The 18,143-nt window shown below is 51.8% G+C and overlaps 2 protein-coding genes across 2 annotated transcripts in view; both read left to right on the top strand.

Moving 5' to 3' along the window:
* Positions 1–18,143, top strand: part of GNAS (GNAS complex locus) — a 54,027-nt gene that overhangs the window by 29,288 nt on the left and 6,596 nt on the right. The window contains 4 exon segments of the mRNA XM_032878889.1: positions 10,130–10,202; positions 13,348–13,392; positions 17,716–17,770; positions 17,858–17,977. Of these exon segments, the coding sequence (XP_032734780.1) occupies positions 10,130–10,202; positions 13,348–13,392; positions 17,716–17,770; positions 17,858–17,977 (293 nt within the window).
* On the top strand, positions 3,546–6,148 carry LOC116880091. The gene is made up of 2 exons (XM_032878890.1): positions 3,546–3,788; positions 3,964–6,148. Exon 2 carries the CDS (start codon positions 4,328–4,330, stop codon positions 5,165–5,167), a length of 840 nt encoding a protein of 279 aa, XP_032734781.1. The 5' UTR covers positions 3,546–3,788; positions 3,964–4,327; the 3' UTR covers positions 5,168–6,148.

Genomic DNA, 18,143 nt, shown 5'->3' with positions numbered 1-18,143 from the left:
TATATATATATATATATATATATATATATATATATCTGTATATCTGTCCCAGGTAATCACTATGTTAGATTTTAAGAACTTTACGGTCCTAAGTAATAGGATCTCTTTACCAGGGATGTACTGGGTGTTAATTCTTGGTCTCGTAGTCTACATAGCACGGGTTTCAGGTCACGTTCATTTGCAACAATTTTGGTCACTCTACTTAAAGTGCAGAATGTGCTTTGAAAACACCATGGAAGCACTAAATACTGTTAAAATCTTATAGCTGGGGTTTCTGTTTCAGTGGAAACCTATTTATTGTTTCCTAGGCTATTAAAATATTATTATATTTTCTCTGGGCTCCTTCCATGACCCCAGCATATGAAAGACCAAGAACAACCTTGTCCAAAAACTGAATTACATCATTAAGTGTAACAATATTTTCAAGATTCCAAGCTGTAGTGAGTCTGTTGCTTCTGAAAGCAGACAAGGCATTCTTACTCAGACACATCCATCCACAAATACGAAGCTTACAAGACCACACAATTCAAACCCGGACATGTGGACTCATTGTCGTAAAATGTCGTGTTGGAAAGAACTGTTGCGAGGCCATCCCTCTGGGTAGTGTGTGTGACACCATCTGTTTTTAACCAAGTTGTATCATTAGGGGACCTAGTGTTTTAGGTTAAGGGTGTGTTATCCCAGTTTGCTGGCTTCGGCAGGAAGCAGGTCACCTGAGCCAGGGACCTGTGCCCTCCCTAGACATTTTATACCCAGGACATTCTGGCCCTCTGCCCCCTTCTGGAGCCTGAAGTTTCCACGACTTACATCTCTGCCTGAGCCAAACGAGAGGCCCCTTCCATTAGAAAACTCTAGTTGAACTGTTTCAAGAATTATGCTAATGGATTTCTGTATTTTCAGAGGGAAAGCCAGGTACTTAAAACGGCAGCGATCTATTAGAATAAATTACTGATTCATAATGAAAAGGTCACGCATGGTGGCCTCCAAATGTGAAAGCCTTTTTTAAAAATTAAAACTTTTAAGGCCTGGGCAGGTCAAATGCTAGACCGAAAACTCTAGACGGTGTCGGCTCACCACACCAATTAAGTAAAATCTCGTCTTTCAGTTTGTGTCGGGTGACAACAGAAAGCCCAACAGACCACAAACGAGCTTGTGTTCCAGAGTGCTTGGTGTCATCTGCTTACCTGTAAACCCTTGGTTCCACCTGCTGTCATCTATTTACAAAGTAAATGCTTTATTTGTCCATCAGTGGTCATCACGACATATAGGTGAAAGCCATATGGAGACAAATGGAATCCTCTGGAGGATGGCCTGCTAGGTTAGAAGCTGGAACGACTCAAGTCTGACCTTGCTCAATACATTTCCGGGACAATAGTCCCGATTGTGCCTTGCCGGGAATATGTGTCTCTGTGACATGGGACAGCTTCGCCCCTTTCAAAGTTCAGGTGTGATGTTTATCCAAAGGGGGGAGGGGATGGTAACCCACCTCAAGGATTTCCAAATAAGGAGAGGGGACATTATATCCACTGTAGTAATGTGTAGCTACTGACAGAGGTATCAAGGTTGTACTGGTTACTATTTACCTTGTTCCTCTTAAATACAGTGTGTTTGTGTTTTGCCACATTAGAAGCAGGAAGGAAGATGCTTTTGAACAAATGGAGCTTACCAGAAATTTCTGGCCTGTTTCCCCTCCTTATAAGTCTTCGCCAATTTTTGAAAACGACAATCAATGAATCAGATTCAACTGAGAAGTTTTTATTTAATATAGGAAGATATAAAACTGGGGCCTTGTCTTCAACTAGTTTCCAGTCTAGTTGGTGAGGGATTGTGAGTCATATCTGTGCAAAGAGCCGGCCACAGAATCCTTGCTCCGAGGGCCGCACTGCCGAGGTGGCTTATGGGCTGGGCCCCCTTTGGGTCAGGGAGCTCACTATTTTTATCCGCTCTGGGTTAGGTAAAAAGTGTCAACCTGGAACAGTAGTTCTTTTGAGCTCTTTTCAAAGGAAGGTGTATTTTTGTGTGGAAGAGAGGCCAGAATCCAAAGTGTGATAAAGGCTTGGCTAGGTTTGCGCGGTGACGGGCCAGCGCTGGAGAAAGTCGGAGGCCCTCGGCGAGGCAGAAGCTGCAGGTTGTGACGATCAGGCCTGCGGCTTCTGCTTCCTGTTCTTAATTCCCAGTGTTCTTTCGTGACTTTGAATTGCCCTCTGTTGTCTTTCAGATCCATAAAAAAGAGGCCTTGTAGAACAGGGTTAGAGGTGTACCTGATGGGGCCAAGAAAAATAGTATGTGACATCTCCATCTGTCACAGCTTTTCTTACTTTTGGGAAAGGGGATGCCGGCCGTTCTGTTGAATGGTTACCAGTGTCTGTTTTCAAAGAAAACTCGGAACTGTATGCGAGTTTGCTCGAGGCCTCTGGAAGTAACCATCGCCTCATACCCCCAGGTGTAACAGGTGTGTTTCTATTTCCAAGCAGGCTTCCTTCCTCTCTCTATCCCAAGGCATCGTAAGTGTGAGGGACTGTGGAGGAGTCAGATGAGGTCAGAGGTGGGAGAGAGCTCATGACAGCTTTGACCACCTGGCTTCACCCATAAAGGCAGTCGCCATGTGTTAGCCTGATCACCTGGGCTACGGCAGGGACTCACCTGGGCACAAGGTGGGCCACAGGGACCACGTGTATTGAATGAATGAATGAATGAACTACACGCAGGCAGATACCCGGGTGGCAGCACGGGACCCCTCTGGGGTCCCAGAGAAGTGAGCCGCGGCCGAGTTTGAGAAGTTTGGCATCACCGCCCTCCGTCCAGTGCCCTCGTCCACGTCCTAGTGTGGGGACCCTTCAGAGTTTGGTTTTGTTTTTCAACAACTCTCGGACAAACGCATGTTCAATAAACTACTTTTCCGTCTGTTCCAGAGGCCTCCGCGGTGCCCAGGCCGGGCCACGGAGAACCAGGACACCCCGGCAGGCCACCTCTCCCGCCTGGGAAGACGCGGCGGGCACCGAGTCCACAGCCTGGGCCGCCGCCGCCGGGCCCTCGCGCCGCCCGCCTCCTGCTCCTCGTCGCAGCTGCCGGCTTTGCGCTCGCGTAGCGCCTCGCCGCAAGCTCCGAAACCCCTCGCCGGCGTCGCGACTAATCTGTCTTGCCGACACCTACCTCCACGGGCACGCGCCGCCGGGGAAGGGAGGGGTGGGCGGCGGGCCCCGCGTGCGCTACCCGGGAAACTGGAGGTAAGGAGGCGCGCGGCGGGGGTAAAAGCGCCGCCGTCGCACACTTTGCACGCCGCCCAGGGCTACACCACTCACCGAAAATTGGGAGGCAGGTCTGGGAGGCGGGGTCCGGCGCCCACCGCCTTGGGCGGCCCCGCGCCCCGCGCCGCCGCGCCCCCCGTGCCCCCTACCCACTCCCGCGCCACCCGCACTGTGTCCCGCACCCCCTGCGTGCGCGGCGGCCCGTTTGGGCGCGTCCCCGGCGGGCCGATTTTTCGGCTTCCCCTTCGGTTTATAGGGGCCGCCGCTGTGGGTCCGTCCTCTGAAGAGGCTGGGGCGTCATCGGGCTGTTTAGGAGCGCCGTCTTCGGCGGGGACACTCAGTCGCGTCGGCACCGCGGAGCGGGCTGCGTCAGGTGGCTGGCCCGGCGCGGCGCTCGCTCGCTCGCTGGCTCTCCGGCTCGGGGCTGCGGCGCCGGCGGGAGCGAACCCCTGTCCCGGCGCGGGGCGGCGGCAGCGGCGGCGGCGGGCAGCCGGCAGGCAGGCAGGCACTGCCTTGCGTGTGAGTGCACCTCACTCACATGTAAGTCCGGGTGCACCGTGGCCTCCCGCGGAAGTGCGAGTCGCCCGGCGCGGGCAAGAGCCACCGGGGCCGGGACAGGGCAGGGGCGCCCCGGCGCTGCCGCCCTGCCCCGTGCCTCCCGGGCACCCCCCAATTCTCTCTTTTCTCTTTTCTCCTCTCCATTGGCGTGCCCAAGAGCCAAACCGAGGAGCGCCTGAGGGTAACAGCAAACTCGTGCCATCGCGCCTCTGCACTTTTCTTTTTTGAGTTGTTTGACATTTCTTGGTGCTTTTTGGTTTCTCGCTGTTGTTGGGTGCTTTTTGGTTTGTTCTCACCCCTTTTTTCGTTTGCTCATCCTTTTTTGGCGCTAACTCTTAGGCAGCCAGCCCAGCAGCCCCAAACCCGGGCAGCCGCGCTCTGCGGCCCCGGGGCAGCGCAGCGGGGATCGCAGCCGACTCCCCCCGACACGGGGCGCACGGGGTCCGGCCAGGCCGAGGCCGGGGGCAAGCAGGGCGCCCGGGCCAGGCGAGAGCCGGGCACCCCGAAGTGGCCGAGCCACCATGCTGAAAATGGCCATGAAGATCAAAGCCCGAGCGGCGGAGAGCGAGAAGAAGACGGCGGCGGCTGCAGCCGAGGTGGCTGCCGAAGCTGCGGCGGCGGCTGCAGCGCTGGCCGAGCCGAGAGAGCCGCTCGCGCCGCGGAAGAGCGGGGACGCCGAGAAGACCCCGAAGACGGCGCGGGAAGCGCCCCCCGAGAAGTTCCTGACCGAAAAGGAGCGGCGGAAGATGGAGAAGAAGCTGCTGGAGCAGAGAAGAAAAGAAGAGAAGAAGAAGGAGAAGGAGAGGAAGAAGTTGGAGAAGATGCAGAAGAAGAAGAAGAAGGCGCCCGAAGCCCGGGAGGAGGCCCGAGGCCCGGAGGCCGCCGCCGCTGCCGCCGCCGCCGACGACGACGAGGGCGCCGCGGAGGGCGCCGGCGGGGGCGGCGAGGGCGCCGGCGGCGGGGGCACGAGTAGGGCTTGGGCCGCGTGGGACACGGACTCGGGCGACGAGGACGACGCCTACTACACGGCGCCGCGCGTGGGGGGCGTCGTGTGGCGGCCCGGGCCGCTGAAGGCTGGCGCGCTGAGCGCCCACCTGCCGCTCGTGGTCTTCCTGGTCTTCTCCGTGCGCAGCCCCTCGTGGGTGCTCAACTTCCTGCTGCAGAAGCGCACAGAGCAGGGCCGCGGCTGCGGCTTCGTGTTCGGGGCGACCTGCTGCTTCCGAGTGTTTCTGGGCTGCGCCTTCTTCTCCTACTTGGGCGGCCGTGCCAAGCGCAGGGGCCGCGGGCGCTCCGGAGCCAGCGGTGCCTTCGGCTCGGGCCATGGCGCCCGGCGCCGGGGGCGCGACGAGCGGCTCATCTAGTCCGCCCCCTGCCCCCCGCCCCCCGCCACCGCCACCACCACCACCACCAGACACCACCATCGCTGTGTAGTGTGGATTTTTATTAAGTATTTGTGTGTGTGTTTGGACACATTTTCCTTTTCGGTTGCTCTGTCCTTTGGTTCGTGCTCGCCTCGCTTTTTCCACACTCTCCCTGCTCTCTGGCTCTCTCTGTGTCTCTCTCTCTTCTTTTCGAAAATTTTCCGAAGTCCGGGCTCGGGCTCGCGCTCCCTCCCCTTCCGCCCACCCCGGCCCCTCGGCGGCGCCCGCGGGAGGGAAGGGGGGGCGCTCGGCCTCGGGGGCCGCAGGGCTACGCGGCCCGGGGGGTGGAGCGTTGGCGTCGTGCGAGGGGTCGTCACTGGCTCGGGGCCGCCCCCTCTCCCCCCGCGGCCGGGCCCGAGTGGGGCCCGAGTCAGGGGGGCGAGGGGGCGGCTCCCCGTCCCGTCCCGTCCCGGGCCGGGCGCGGGCGGAGGGACCCCCCCCACCTTCCCGGGCACCCGGGGGGGGGGCGCCTCCCTCCGCCAGCTCCCGCCCTCCCCGCCGCCGCGGCCGCTGCCGCGGCTGCTCCTCATCCCTCCTCCTCCTCCTCCTCCTCCTCCTTCCACCCCCCCTCGCCGCCGCCGCCTCCTCCTCCTCCCCCCGCCTCCCCCCGCCCGCTGCAAAGCTTTGGGTCGGGGCGGCGGCGGGCCCGGGCCGAGGCAATAAGAGCGGCGGCGGCGGCAGCGGCGGCAGCAGCTCCCGCAGCTCCTGCTCTGGTCCGCCTCGGCCCGGCGGCGGCCATCAGCCCCCTCGGCCTCGGCTCGAGGGGCGGGGAGCTCCGCGCTCCCCTCGGTCCGACCGCCAACCTCCCTTCCCCGCGCGCCCCGCGGCCCGCAGTCCGCCCCGCGCGCTCCTCCCTGAGGAGCCGAGCCCGCGTCCGGCCCGCCCGCCCGGCGCTGCCCCGGCCCTCCCGGCCCGCGTGAGGCCGCCCGCGCCCGGCCCCGCCGCCGCCGCCGCAGCCCGGCCGCGCCCCGCGCCCCGCCGCCGCCGCCATGGGCTGCCTCGGAAACAGTAAGACCGAGGACCAGCGCAACGAGGAGAAGGCGCAGCGCGAGGCCAACAAAAAGATCGAGAAGCAGCTGCAGAAGGACAAGCAGGTCTACCGGGCCACGCACCGCCTGCTGCTGCTGGGTAAGGGCGGGGCGGGGGGCGCCGGCCCCGGCCCGGCTCGGGGGCCCCTCGGGGCGCCCCGCAGGCCGCGCGCGCCGAGACCGCCCCCCGCCCCGGGCGCGCGCTCCCGAGCCCGCCGCCCGCTCGCGGGCTCTGTCTCTGGGGGGCGAGGCCGGAAGGGGGACCCCGGGGCGCAGATTCGGCCGGGCGGGGGCTCAAAATGGGGCGGGGGGCCGCGGCGGCGCGGGCGCGGGGCCCCCTCCCCTGGTCCGCCCGTTCTCTGTCTCTTTCTCTCTCTTTCGCCCTCCCCTTCGCTCTTTTTTTCTTCTCTCTGTTTTCCGCGAGGCCTACACGACCAGGGGTTTAGGTGCTTGTTGGGGAGGGGGAGGGGGAGCCCCACAGGGCTCGGGAGACTGCGACAAAAAGAGGGTTTCGGGGACAGGAAATGGGGTGGCGGGCAGAGGGAGGGGGACCCGCCTCCGTGGGGTGTGTAATTTGTTGGGAGAGGGAGAAGAAAGAGGGGCCAGAGAAGAGGGGTGACGCGTGGGGGGGGGCGCCGCTGTGGCCAAGGGGACCTCGCCAAGGGGAGGCTTTGGCGGGGGAAGTGGCCGAGGAGAGTGGAGGGGGGGCGGGTGACATCAGCCCCTCGGAAGGGATCGGAGTGGTAAAGGTGGTGCAGTGAGGGGGAGGGGGCGCGGGCGAGTCGTGGCGCCGGAGTGGGGGGGGGGCGGGGAGGAGGGAGCGCGGCCGCCGCTGGGCGCGACTCGGTGCGTTTCGGGGAGGACACACTGTGTGCGCGGAGCAGACGTGTCCCGGGCCGGGTCGGGCAGTGGAAGGAAGACAAGGAGAATCAAATAAAATAAGACACCCCCCCCCACCACCAAAAAAAATGGAGTTAGTACGCTAAGTGCCCAGTGAAGCCAAATGACACGTCATTTTTACAGTATGACCTTTTTATCCCCTTCCAGACATGCAGGCTTTTTGAAAAGCAGAGAGAATTAATTGTAGCCCCCCCCCCCCCCCCACACACACACCCCCCCACCAAACCATTAACACACACACACACACACACACACACACACACACATTTTCCTGTTAGTCGGCCACATTGAGACTGCTTTGTGAAAGAAAAAAAAAGACATTCACAAATCAGAACTGGAAAATGACATTTGTCTGTAAATGGCTTCTTGGTCTGGAAATGGCGTGGTTTTTTTTTTGTTTTGTTTTATGTCCTTTTCAAGGTGGGAGGGGGCATTGAGAGAGCTTTAAGGAGAAGACTTTTTTCCAGGTGGAAGGAGATGAAAAGACGTTAATTAGTTGTTTGTCAAGTGACATTTGGTTGTTTGGTTTTGGGTTTTCTCTTGATTGCGGTTTTTCCTCTTTGGCCAAAAAATAAATAAATAAATAAATAAGCGGGGTGGGGGGGAATTGTTAACTTTAAGGAGATGGCCTTTCCTCCTTTTTTCTTAAGGGGGGGTGGAGGGACAAAATAGTACATAAGCATAAAAGAAATTGTTGAAATGGCCAGAAGAATTACACAAGCATTAATTAGTGTGGAAGTTTTCCACTTCCTCAGTAATTTGGCTGAGTTAATTTGTGAATTTGCTAGGTTAAAACCTAGTTTATGGTCACATTTCAACAAAATAGCTTCATTATAAAGAATAAAAATGTAACAGGCTGAATTTTTTTTTGTGGTGGTGTTTGGTTTGCTTTTTTTGGATGGGTCACCACTTTGTTTTCCTGGGTCCAGATTTATGTAAAGCAGAAAATAATTAAGTGGAAATAAGTCTGGTGTTTATGCATTTGCAATTTCAGTAATTAAATGATAGATACGTTGGAAGTCTTGCCTAAAACTTGTAAAGGTGGAATTATGCTATGTGAATTATTAATATGCATAGAACTTGATTTCAAAGTATAAGCCTGGAAAAGCCTATAATCTTTCCTAGGAATGCCATCTTGCTACCTGAATACTAATTTGAAGCAAATGTGATACTAAGGGTGCCTTAAATTTCTAACACCTTTGCTCAGTGATCACAAAGTCTCTAATTGTGACTGTTACTCTGAACACACCTTGCATCCCTGTAGGCTCATTTTCCCCAGGTGTCGTCCTCTATATGGCCACATTTTATCATGATTTATTGATAGCCTCTGGCATGAGGGTCTGAAGCCTCAGTGCCACAGATTCTGCATTTTTAAATGGTGGTTCTCACCAAATAATGCCCCCCCCAAGAGGAAACCTAATGATACCCCAAATCCTCTTTTTAACTGCATCTGAATTTAATGACATAAAATTGAGTAAATTACAGTGCCACAAAAGATCTTGCAGTAGTTTTTCAGCCCAGTTCTCTAATTTCATAAATGTGGAAACTGAGGCACAGATCTGTTTGTGTCTGTTAGAGAGAGGTGTTACACATCTTAACACTTCTGACAAAAGAATTTGGAGATTCTGATTAATGTCATGTATTCTCTGCGTGCAGTCTCTGAAAAGTGCCTTTAATATTTTAACTTATTAGAGTTGGGCTCATTAAGATACAGTATTTGCTTTGAAATCAATGTTTCTGTGGAAACTAATTTTAACTTTTACAGATATTGATTACAGCCTTGTGAAAAGGCAAGAGAAGGAGGAATGCTTTGCTCTCTGGGCAGTAAAAACAAAAGCAATTTAATAAAATTAAAAGTGGGGGGGGGAGGGTAAAAAAAAAAAAAACCCAAACAGGTTTGTGTGGGAGGAGGGCAAAAAATTTTTCACACACACAGTATTTGTTGAAGTGAGTATACATTCACAAAAAAGAAAATGAAAAAATAGCAGTCCTCCTTCTAGCTGGTTGGAAATGTGCTTTTTCCATAAAATATATGTTTACAAATGAAAGGTGATTTAAAATGGAGGCGTGTGTTCCTTCTTACTTTGAGAAGGGCTTGAGGAATCTGAAAATTCAGTAGCTCCCAGGAATATCTTCCCTCCTGATTAAAGTCGTGTCCTTTTAATACTTTTTACAGTTGTTGCTACATGTGATTATGATTGTTCTCAAGCATTACATTTGATATTAAAATGTGTTTTTCGAGAAGATGACATACACTTGATGGGCTCCCACTCTCCCCCACTGTCTCCCCCCCACCCCCTGCAACATGGTGGTTGTATCCAGAGAGAATTTACCTTTAGGAAAATACCCTTTTCGGGAAGAGGACACATGTAACCTTGCGGGTCAGAGTTGATTTTTGAGTAGCCCAAGGGGAGAGAAAGCTACCCGGAAAGAAGCTGCATTGTGAGAATTTGCGGGAGGGAAATGCTGCGTCAGTCCGTGAGCTGAAGGAGACTGCGGTGTCTGGGCATTGTTTGTGAATCCTGGGTATTTTAACCATGAAACCTCCGACAAACAGTGAATTCTGCGGCTGCCTCCGTTGATGTGTGCGTTTCACCCGCCAGTGCTATTCCGAGGATTCAGTTTCAGTTTTAACTTCGATTTTCTACCCCCTCAAATGACAAAATTGCGTCCTTCCTTCTCTTTGCCCCTTGGCTTCCCCACCCCACAGATTTTAACACAACCCAGAGGTGGGGGGGGATCCTGAAAACATGAAACCCTTTAATTCTCGCGACTGTGGTGGTGAATGCTGCAGGTAGACCGAGTTGGACATGTGTTTTATTTTCTCTGCGTCGAAATGTCAACAAAAATTGCAAGTGTGTTCTTGTGTGTGTTTTCTGCGTGTTGCTTCTGTGGCAAAGACAGCAGTCCTCTTCCCTGCCCAGAGTGTGTAAAATACCTCCTTCATAACCTCAGACTTACTTTCATTTTCTAGGTGCCGGAGAATCTGGTAAAAGCACCATTGTGAAGCAAATGAGGATCCTGCATGTTAATGGGTTTAATGGAGAGTAAGTGTCAACTCTGTGCAGGGGCACAGGGAAAGTAACACGTTGTATACTAATCTTTAGGAAGTTTAGGTAGATTTTGGGGGCTGGGCAGCTGATTTCCACCTAATTTTTTCAGCCTGCATAATAGAAAATCCAGGGAAGAGCTCTTTGAGAATCCCCCCCCCTTTTAATCTTTGGTGCAGCAATAAATAAGAATAGTAATAATAAAGCACCGGTATTATAAAACTACCCCCCCCGCCATTCCCCCCAAACACAGCAGGAAAATAGCACCTGGTTGGCCCCATGACAGGTCCGCCGCAGACCTGCCCGCAGATTTTGGTGCAGTGGGTCTCCAACATGGCTGACGCTTGCCGTGGCCAGCACTTTGCAGGCAACCTGACCATTGCAGAGAAGCCCCCCCGCCCCACCCCGCAGATGCCATGCACCAATGCAGGGTGTTTGAAACTGTTAGGGGGGAAAACACTTTTAGTAATGTTCTCACGGAAAACAAAGTTGGAAAGAGGCAGCAGCCCCTGTTAATAATTCCTCATGCCCTCACCACCACCACCACCCCCTTTGGAATTAATATTATGGGCAAATCACGGTTTCCCTTTCTAAAAATCAAGTCTTGCCTAAAGAAAAAGGAGGCATTTAAGTGATGGAGACTGGGAGTTAGGTACTTCCGGCCGGGTCAAGGGGCATTTTTGCCTTTGAAAAGTCCTTGCAGGCATCTTGGTTTAGGACAAGGTGACGATACCGCATTGAGAATAAAGATTAAAAGAGAGTGCACGTTTACTAGGGATGGAAGAGAAATGTGGGGTCCTGCACGCCATGAAGAATGCAAATAGAGGGGAGCGTTGAATATAATCAGGGCATGCTTTACTCCCCAGACCCCAGATGCCCCCCCCCCTTGCCCACTCGTGAAACAGAAAACGGCTAAATCTACCAGCCTCGGCTTTCTCTGGGGTGATGGCCGTTCACCACACTGGATGGTAAACACCTGAAGGCACTAGTTAACAGTTACTAGCTGGTTAGCAATCCCATTCCCTTCCCTAAACCTGGATTCAGCTGAAAACTTGTTTCTCCCGTTGCATCACCTTCCCTTTCCAAGGGGTACATTGAGTCAAGGCCGCATGGCCTCAGTTATGCACCAGAACCCCACAAAACAAACCAATAAAGAGCCATTTACAGACGCCTACTATGCACCAAGCACTGGGGACACAAAGATAAATTTTACCACCTTTCAGAGGTAAAAGGACTGCACTTGAAGGCATCTCTTCAATGGAACATTCTAGAATTTCTTTGGTCAGATAATCAGGGCTGAGGATGATGTCATGCGTACAAATAAATGGGTGTTTTGGTTTAGGATCCTTTCTTTAAGCACAAATTCAGAAGGATGGGCTATTTTGCCAGTTTTATGAGTGGCTCCGTGAGTTATCAATACACGCACATACGTGTGGCTAATTAACTACTCACTTTCACTTGTCACAAAGCAATTCTGAAATTCTTAATTCCTGACACACCCTTCAATAAAACTGTATTCCCAGAGATTGCCAACGGTTGATAAACAAAAAGCCAGAAACCAACTTTTAGCTATGTGAATTTGTAATTTAAAGACAAATCTTGCATAATTATTCCCTCCATAACTTGCTGGGTGGGGAGTGCTTCTTCATGAGTCTAGTTAAGCAAAAATAATTTGACCATGTACCCTCTAGATAAATATTTTGATTAAAACTGGACATGGCGAGCGTTTCTAAAAGGATGCGGCCGTCGCTGTTTACCTTAGCTCGAGTCTAGCAGAAGGTAGGACAGCCTTGGAGCAATTTACTTAAGGTTTTATCACTCTCCAGACGGCCCTACAATTTTTTAATTTTTAGAGAACGGATTCTCCTCCCTTGGCGAGCCAGTCTGTAATGCACACGAGGCATTTAAACCAGAACTTCTCTTTTCTATTTTCTTTTTAAAAAGAGGAAGCGACATTCCCAGTTCGCCTGCCTCGTAGAGGAAGCCATAGGTAATCTCTCAGGGTGTTAAATTTAGCCTGTGGAAGTGACATACAGGGGAATTCGTGTGAGTCTAGAAACCTTATTTTTGTCTCCTCCAAGTGAGCCTCCTTTTTTCTTTTTCCTCAGTGCGGTATTGCAACAAAAGTGGTCACCTTCACTAGGAATTCCCTGTGAAGGCACGGTGACTTCTGTCCACTAAAGGGTGTTCTGCGTGGTGCAGGGCCTTTCCCTCCTCGCTCCTGTAAATGTGCGCTTTGTCAGGGCTGGGCTGAGCTATTAAATTTGCCTTAACTATCTGCAGACTGCCGTGCCGATTACATTTTTAGAGTGAGGTGTAATATTAATCTGACCTTGAGAAATACAGAGGTCAAGTGCCGATTTTCCTAACTCAAAGCTAACTTCTTACCTTTAGTATCAGCAGAAAAAAGTGCCATTAATATTGGTTGAGCTAATAAGCTAATCAATTACAAAACCACGTAGAACACTTAGCTGTCCTGCCCTTCCCACTTCCAAGGAGGAATTCCTACCATTTAGGAAAATTTGGGTTTTAAGTAGGGGTTGTTTTTCCTTTCTTTTTTTCTTTTTTACCTCCCCACCCCCCACCCCACACGCTGCCTCACGGTGCACACAGTTTTAATTGATGACAGTTTATTGGGAACAGTTACATACAATAAAACACACTTCATATATCGTTTCCCTGACCACAAGCAGGAAGGACATTAGTCCTGCATCAGGAAATCACCGGCAAAAATCACCCGTGTCTGGGCCTTTGTGTGTTCAGATACAACATGGTAAAGATTGGGATCTGGGAGAATCCGGGAGCCTTACGCGCTGCTATATTCTCCAAAGAATTGTGATAAATCACGGCTTTATCTCCCTAATGCATGTACATTTAGTGAAAGCACAAGAAAATAATTATCCGTCCCTTCTGTATACCCGACGGGAGAGTCTCCAGAGGGCTCGGCTAATTCAGTGGCGGAGGTGTGGCGCTCCCTCCACGGCCTGCCGTCTCCGTAGACCTTCCAGCTTAGCCAGAAAGGCGACCAGGACGGAACGGGAGGATGGCGGCCGTGTGTTGAGGAATGTAGAGAGGCTTGTGGGGTTTTTGGGAAATTGCGGTGCCTTGCAGATTAGGTGAGCTTTCAATCTCTCTTTAAAAGGGGCGGCGAAGAGGATCCGCAGGCTGCCAGGAGCAACAGCGATGGGTAGGCACATTCGAAAACAGAAAAACTTTTTAACAAACAGACATGAAGATCATACTGGGAAACTGAGGGCCGAGCCCCCGGGGAGGAAGCAGAACTCATTTCAGGGCCATCAGCCATCTTGCTATCCGTTTGCACGGGACCCCTCCGCATTTTCGAGCGAGTGAAGTGCAAAACATAATTTTTGGGAGCCATCCTTTACACGTTAACTAAATCCAGCTGGGGAAAAGTTACAGATGTCAGCTTCAGACGATCAGTTGAAGATTTCAAGTATTGATTTCTTCCCTCCCCCCCCCCCCCCTTAATGTTTTTTTTTTTCCCCCCCCCCCCCCCCCCAATATGGTTTCTGTTTTCCCCACCCCCTACCCCTACCCCAGCTGTCCATTCAAATTGGCAACTTGTTTTCCAAACTATCTGCTAAATTCCCCTCCACCCAGTGCTTGGTCTGATTTTAAAATTTCAGACTTTGGTGAGGGGGGGGGAGAAAATCTTTTCCCCTTATCAAAATACATGGTGCTGCACTGTCTGTAATTTGGAGAAGGAAGGAAAAAAAAAAGTGCCTCAGCACCTTGCAGGAGGTCATTGTTAAGAATGAGCTCCAAGCCTCTGATCTTTTTAAGATTTTCGAGTGTATTTTTAATTGGAGGCATATTGTATTAGCTAGTGGATAGGACGTTCATGATGGCATCCGCTTTTTTCCCCCCATTCATTATCGATTTTGTTTTTCTCCACTTCCTACATCCCGCTCCCCATGACACGCTGACACGCACGCGCATGCCAGGTCGCCTCCGGAGGCCCGCTTGCGCATTCAGCACGAAGCCGCTGTCCCCTGAGAACACGCAGAGCCCACTGACCTAGCCTAGGGCATCTCAAAGAAGTAGCTTCGGTGGCGGGGTGGGGTGGGGCAAAGGATCCTGGGGCCGGGGGACAAAGTAACTTACACATGTTTGTTCATCTGTTTCTTTTAGAATATATTACCCCTAGATGATGGCTACAGTTTCTCATCTTCCCGGCTATGTCCTATCACACTTTGCATGCTGGAATTGCCTGGTCTTAGGAACTTCTAATAAGAATACTATTCTGTTGTGGGGGGGGAGGGGGAGAGGGGTCCCACCTTATCTCAAAAGATAAAAAATACAAAAAAAAAAACAAAAAATTACAAAAAATGCAAAAAAAAATGTGGAATGAAATCCTTAATTGGCAAAAATGTAGTTTACTAGTAGTCCAAAAAAGGCATCTCCATAAAAGTGACTGACAGTTTACTGTACCAAAAGTTGGCATTTCAGGACTATGACAAGCCCTTACTGAACCACCTCCTGTGTACTAGAAGCTGTGCTAGACCCTTGAACCCTACTAATACCTTGCCTGCACTTCTCTCTGTGATTCTGTTCTGCAAGTAAATAGAAGAATTAACACATGTGATAAATAAAAATTCTCTGCATGTCTCAGCAATCCCGGTATCTTGCGTCTGTCTTCTGTCTTCCTTTTGTCTGTCCTTTCCCACAAAAGCGCAAAGATAAGGTATAGGATGGAAAAAGACCCTTGGTACAACGCAGCCCCCCCCCCAACCACTACGTAGGCAGCTGACTGGGGGGGAGGGGAGGGGCTCTTAAAATTCAGACCCAGACCACAGGCTTTATTTACATGGGGGAGAGGGGGAAGGGGGCAGTGTGCTAAAAGCACTTCTAGCCCCAGCCCCGATATTTTAGTCATTCCAGATTGTAGTAGTTGGTACATAATTTGGCTTTGTTAAGTAGTTGAGAGACATCCGAGGGATTTTCTCTGAATTTCACAATCAACGTTAAATTCATTAAGCGATAGTAAAAATGATGATAAACTTGCCAGCCCCAGTATAATATCTCCATCTACATAGTAATTGCTTCAATGGAAGAATTTTATGTTTTAGTATTACACACCCGAATTAGATTTTAGATTTCTATTTTAGCTGTTTTATACTTGATATACTCCCACACCTATTCACATACGTAGATGAATACTGAACACGTTCTCAAAATATCCGTATTTAAGACTGGAAGTTTTCCAATTATCATACTACTACTTAGACCAAAATATCAAACTGAATGAAAGAACCTAGTTTCTGGAAGTTCTTTCTCTTGCTGTACGTACATTTGGGTATTTAATACCCCGACATCTCTAATTTTAACTACTGTAGGACCTTGAAACTGAAGGTTAATGGCTCTCATTACCATGGAAATGGAGCCTGTTTTTAATGAATGGAAATGGATTTGTCCTGTGGGGTTTTAGGTAGATTTGAGTCCGTGAGTGAGTGAACGTTAGGGGCAAACACACGTCCTTTACAAACTTGCTCCTGTCTGAGGAACTGATTGGGACTCCAGCCCCGTCTCTGGACATGGTTCCTAATTTCAAAAATGAGTCTCAGTGGTGCACGTACAATGTAGAAAAGTCCCACAGAAGGGTCAGGACTCTCTTGGTCCCTCGTAGGGTGGCTGCACAAAGTTGGCGGGGGAGCAGAGCTGGACTTGCGATCGGGGCGCAGATGCCACCCATGATTTGCAGGACACCTCTTGCCGTCATGTCCAAGTTTTCCTGACTTCTGGCACTTTGAAGTGGCCCTGAGGGGGTTCCTGGTGCCACAAACTCCACCCCCCCTCCGGCCCCCCCTACACATACCCCCAAACCTACCGCCCCTCCCCCGCTGGGAATACTTCTGAACTAGCTTCTTACTCTGGTAGGAAAAGCAGTCTAGTTTCTTCGAGGCCGGTTCCCCAGAAAGAGGGCCACCGCTGGGTTAGGGACGCAGTGAAGTCAGTGTCAGGGGCACTCCTTCCTCACATCAGCTTGCAGATCTTTTGATAAGACTGAACCGGGCAGGAAGCATTAGCTGCCACAATTCTGGGGAAAACTCTGGCCCGGGATCTGGGGGCGGGGCGGGGGGGCTTTTGGCAGGCGAGCACGTGACCCCTGCACCCCGCTCTCTCCCACTAACCTTTCTGCTGGCCTGCGCCAGCTACTAACACCCCCCTTCTCTGTTTCCCCCGCTCCTGAGGGGTCCCCAGCTTGGTCGCCACCTCCCTCTAGTCCGGGACTCTTGGTGAATCAACCAAGTGAAAGCTGCAAAAATTAGGAATCTCGAAATTGCCTTAAAAAATTCTGCATAGCAAGAAAAAGATGGGCTCTGTCCCTCCTGCCTCCGTGACTCACTTTTCCTCTGAGCCTTAAGTTTCCTCTGTGAGGGGGCGGCACCCTGTTTCCACGTGACGCTGCCGTCCTGTCCCGGGGCCTAAAGCACAGTAGGTGTGTCCTGCACACGGGCTCCACTCCCCCCACCCAAACCACAAGGTTGAGGCAATAGGTGTGATAAGATTTACCCCAAGCAAGAGGTCTTTTTCATCCCCTGAAGACACAAACTCTAGAATCTTCTTTGGTCGTGTCTCTAATGAACGGCAGCTGCTGAAAGACACCTGCAGCACAGGGATCGATACCCATTATCGATGGGATCGATACCCATTATCCATGGGATCTGAGTGAGCATTCCATCCGAGCCCCCCTGCCCCACCCCCACCAGAGGGTGTGGTCATTACCTGTGGCCCCAGTGACTCCGAATAAAGATCTTGCATGACTTGGGTTTGAGTCATAATTAAAAGGCAGCTAAACTTCTGACTTCTACCTAACAGGTGCCCCCCTCCTGGCCCCCAGCACACAAGTCCCAGCTCATAAAGACTCCCGGGGGCATAATCTTATTTCATCCCTATTCATGTCGAGGGATCACTGTATAGTGACATCACCCAGAAACAACATTGCTGCTAGCTGAGTGGCTGACACTGTGACTTAATAAAAATGTCCTCAAAGCCTTAAAATGTGTCCTAACACCATTGCATTCACTGGTCCTCTGTATACCAACCCAGTAAGCCCCAAGTGGAACCATGGAATTTTTTCTCCTCCCCAATATGATTGACCTAATACCCCCCACACCCCCCCCACATACACACACACACACACGTATTGATAAGGGCTAGTAGAAACCTTTTAGGAAGCGTTGACATGCAATGGGACCTTCACTAAATGGAACAGCCCGTGAACTAGGTCTGACTTCTGGTACAGTAGACGTGGTCCTTATCTTGATGCCAATTCACTGATCGGCCCCAATCGGGCGTGTCCTGAGACACGTCTGGGAGGTCATCATTTGAAACCGCCCTCATTCAGGAGCCTCCAATCCGCAGGGATTCGAACCCACCGCTCTTGCAAGAACAGAATACTATGCTTTTAGTTGGACTGTCTTGACTAAAGAGGCCTTGTCGGTCAGTGTGATGCCATATGATCTCTCTCTTTTCAATCCCACTGTAGTGAGAAGGCGACCAAAGTGCAGGACATCAAAAACAACCTGAAGGAGGCGATCGAAGTACGTTGTTTGGGTCCTTTGTCTCTTCTCTTAGCCCCCACCTCAGGCAGTGCCGTCCCCCTGACTGCTTTGCTAACTCATTTTCAGACCATCGTGGCCGCCATGAGCAACCTCGTGCCCCCCGTGGAGCTGGCCAACCCCGAGAACCAGTTCAGAGTGGACTATATTCTGAGCGTGATGAACGTGCCTGACTTTGATTTCCCTCCTGTAAGCTAAGCTCTTGGGTTGTCCTTATCCCCCCACCCCCCCACCCTGGCCCCCAGATGAGTTCTGGCCACTGGTCACCTGTGTAAGCCACACTTTTGAGAAAAGGGGAATTCCACTAGGGTCCTTAATGTGCCAAACCCAAACCTTAATAATCAGTAGGGTTTTT

This window comes from Lontra canadensis, unplaced genomic scaffold, assembly GCF_010015895.1.
Source record: "Lontra canadensis isolate GAN:19392208 unplaced genomic scaffold, GSC_riverotter_1.0 scaffold65, whole genome shotgun sequence".
Taxonomy (NCBI): domain Eukaryota; kingdom Metazoa; phylum Chordata; class Mammalia; order Carnivora; family Mustelidae; genus Lontra; species Lontra canadensis.
This window is presented reverse-complemented; position numbering and strand designations above follow the sequence as displayed.

Bases quoted from the DNA above. Each gene is read 5' to 3' on its own strand.
- LOC116880091 (XM_032878890.1), top strand. From the start codon at position 4,328: ATGCTGAAAATGGCCATGAAGATCAAAGCCCGAGCGGCGGAGAGCGAG.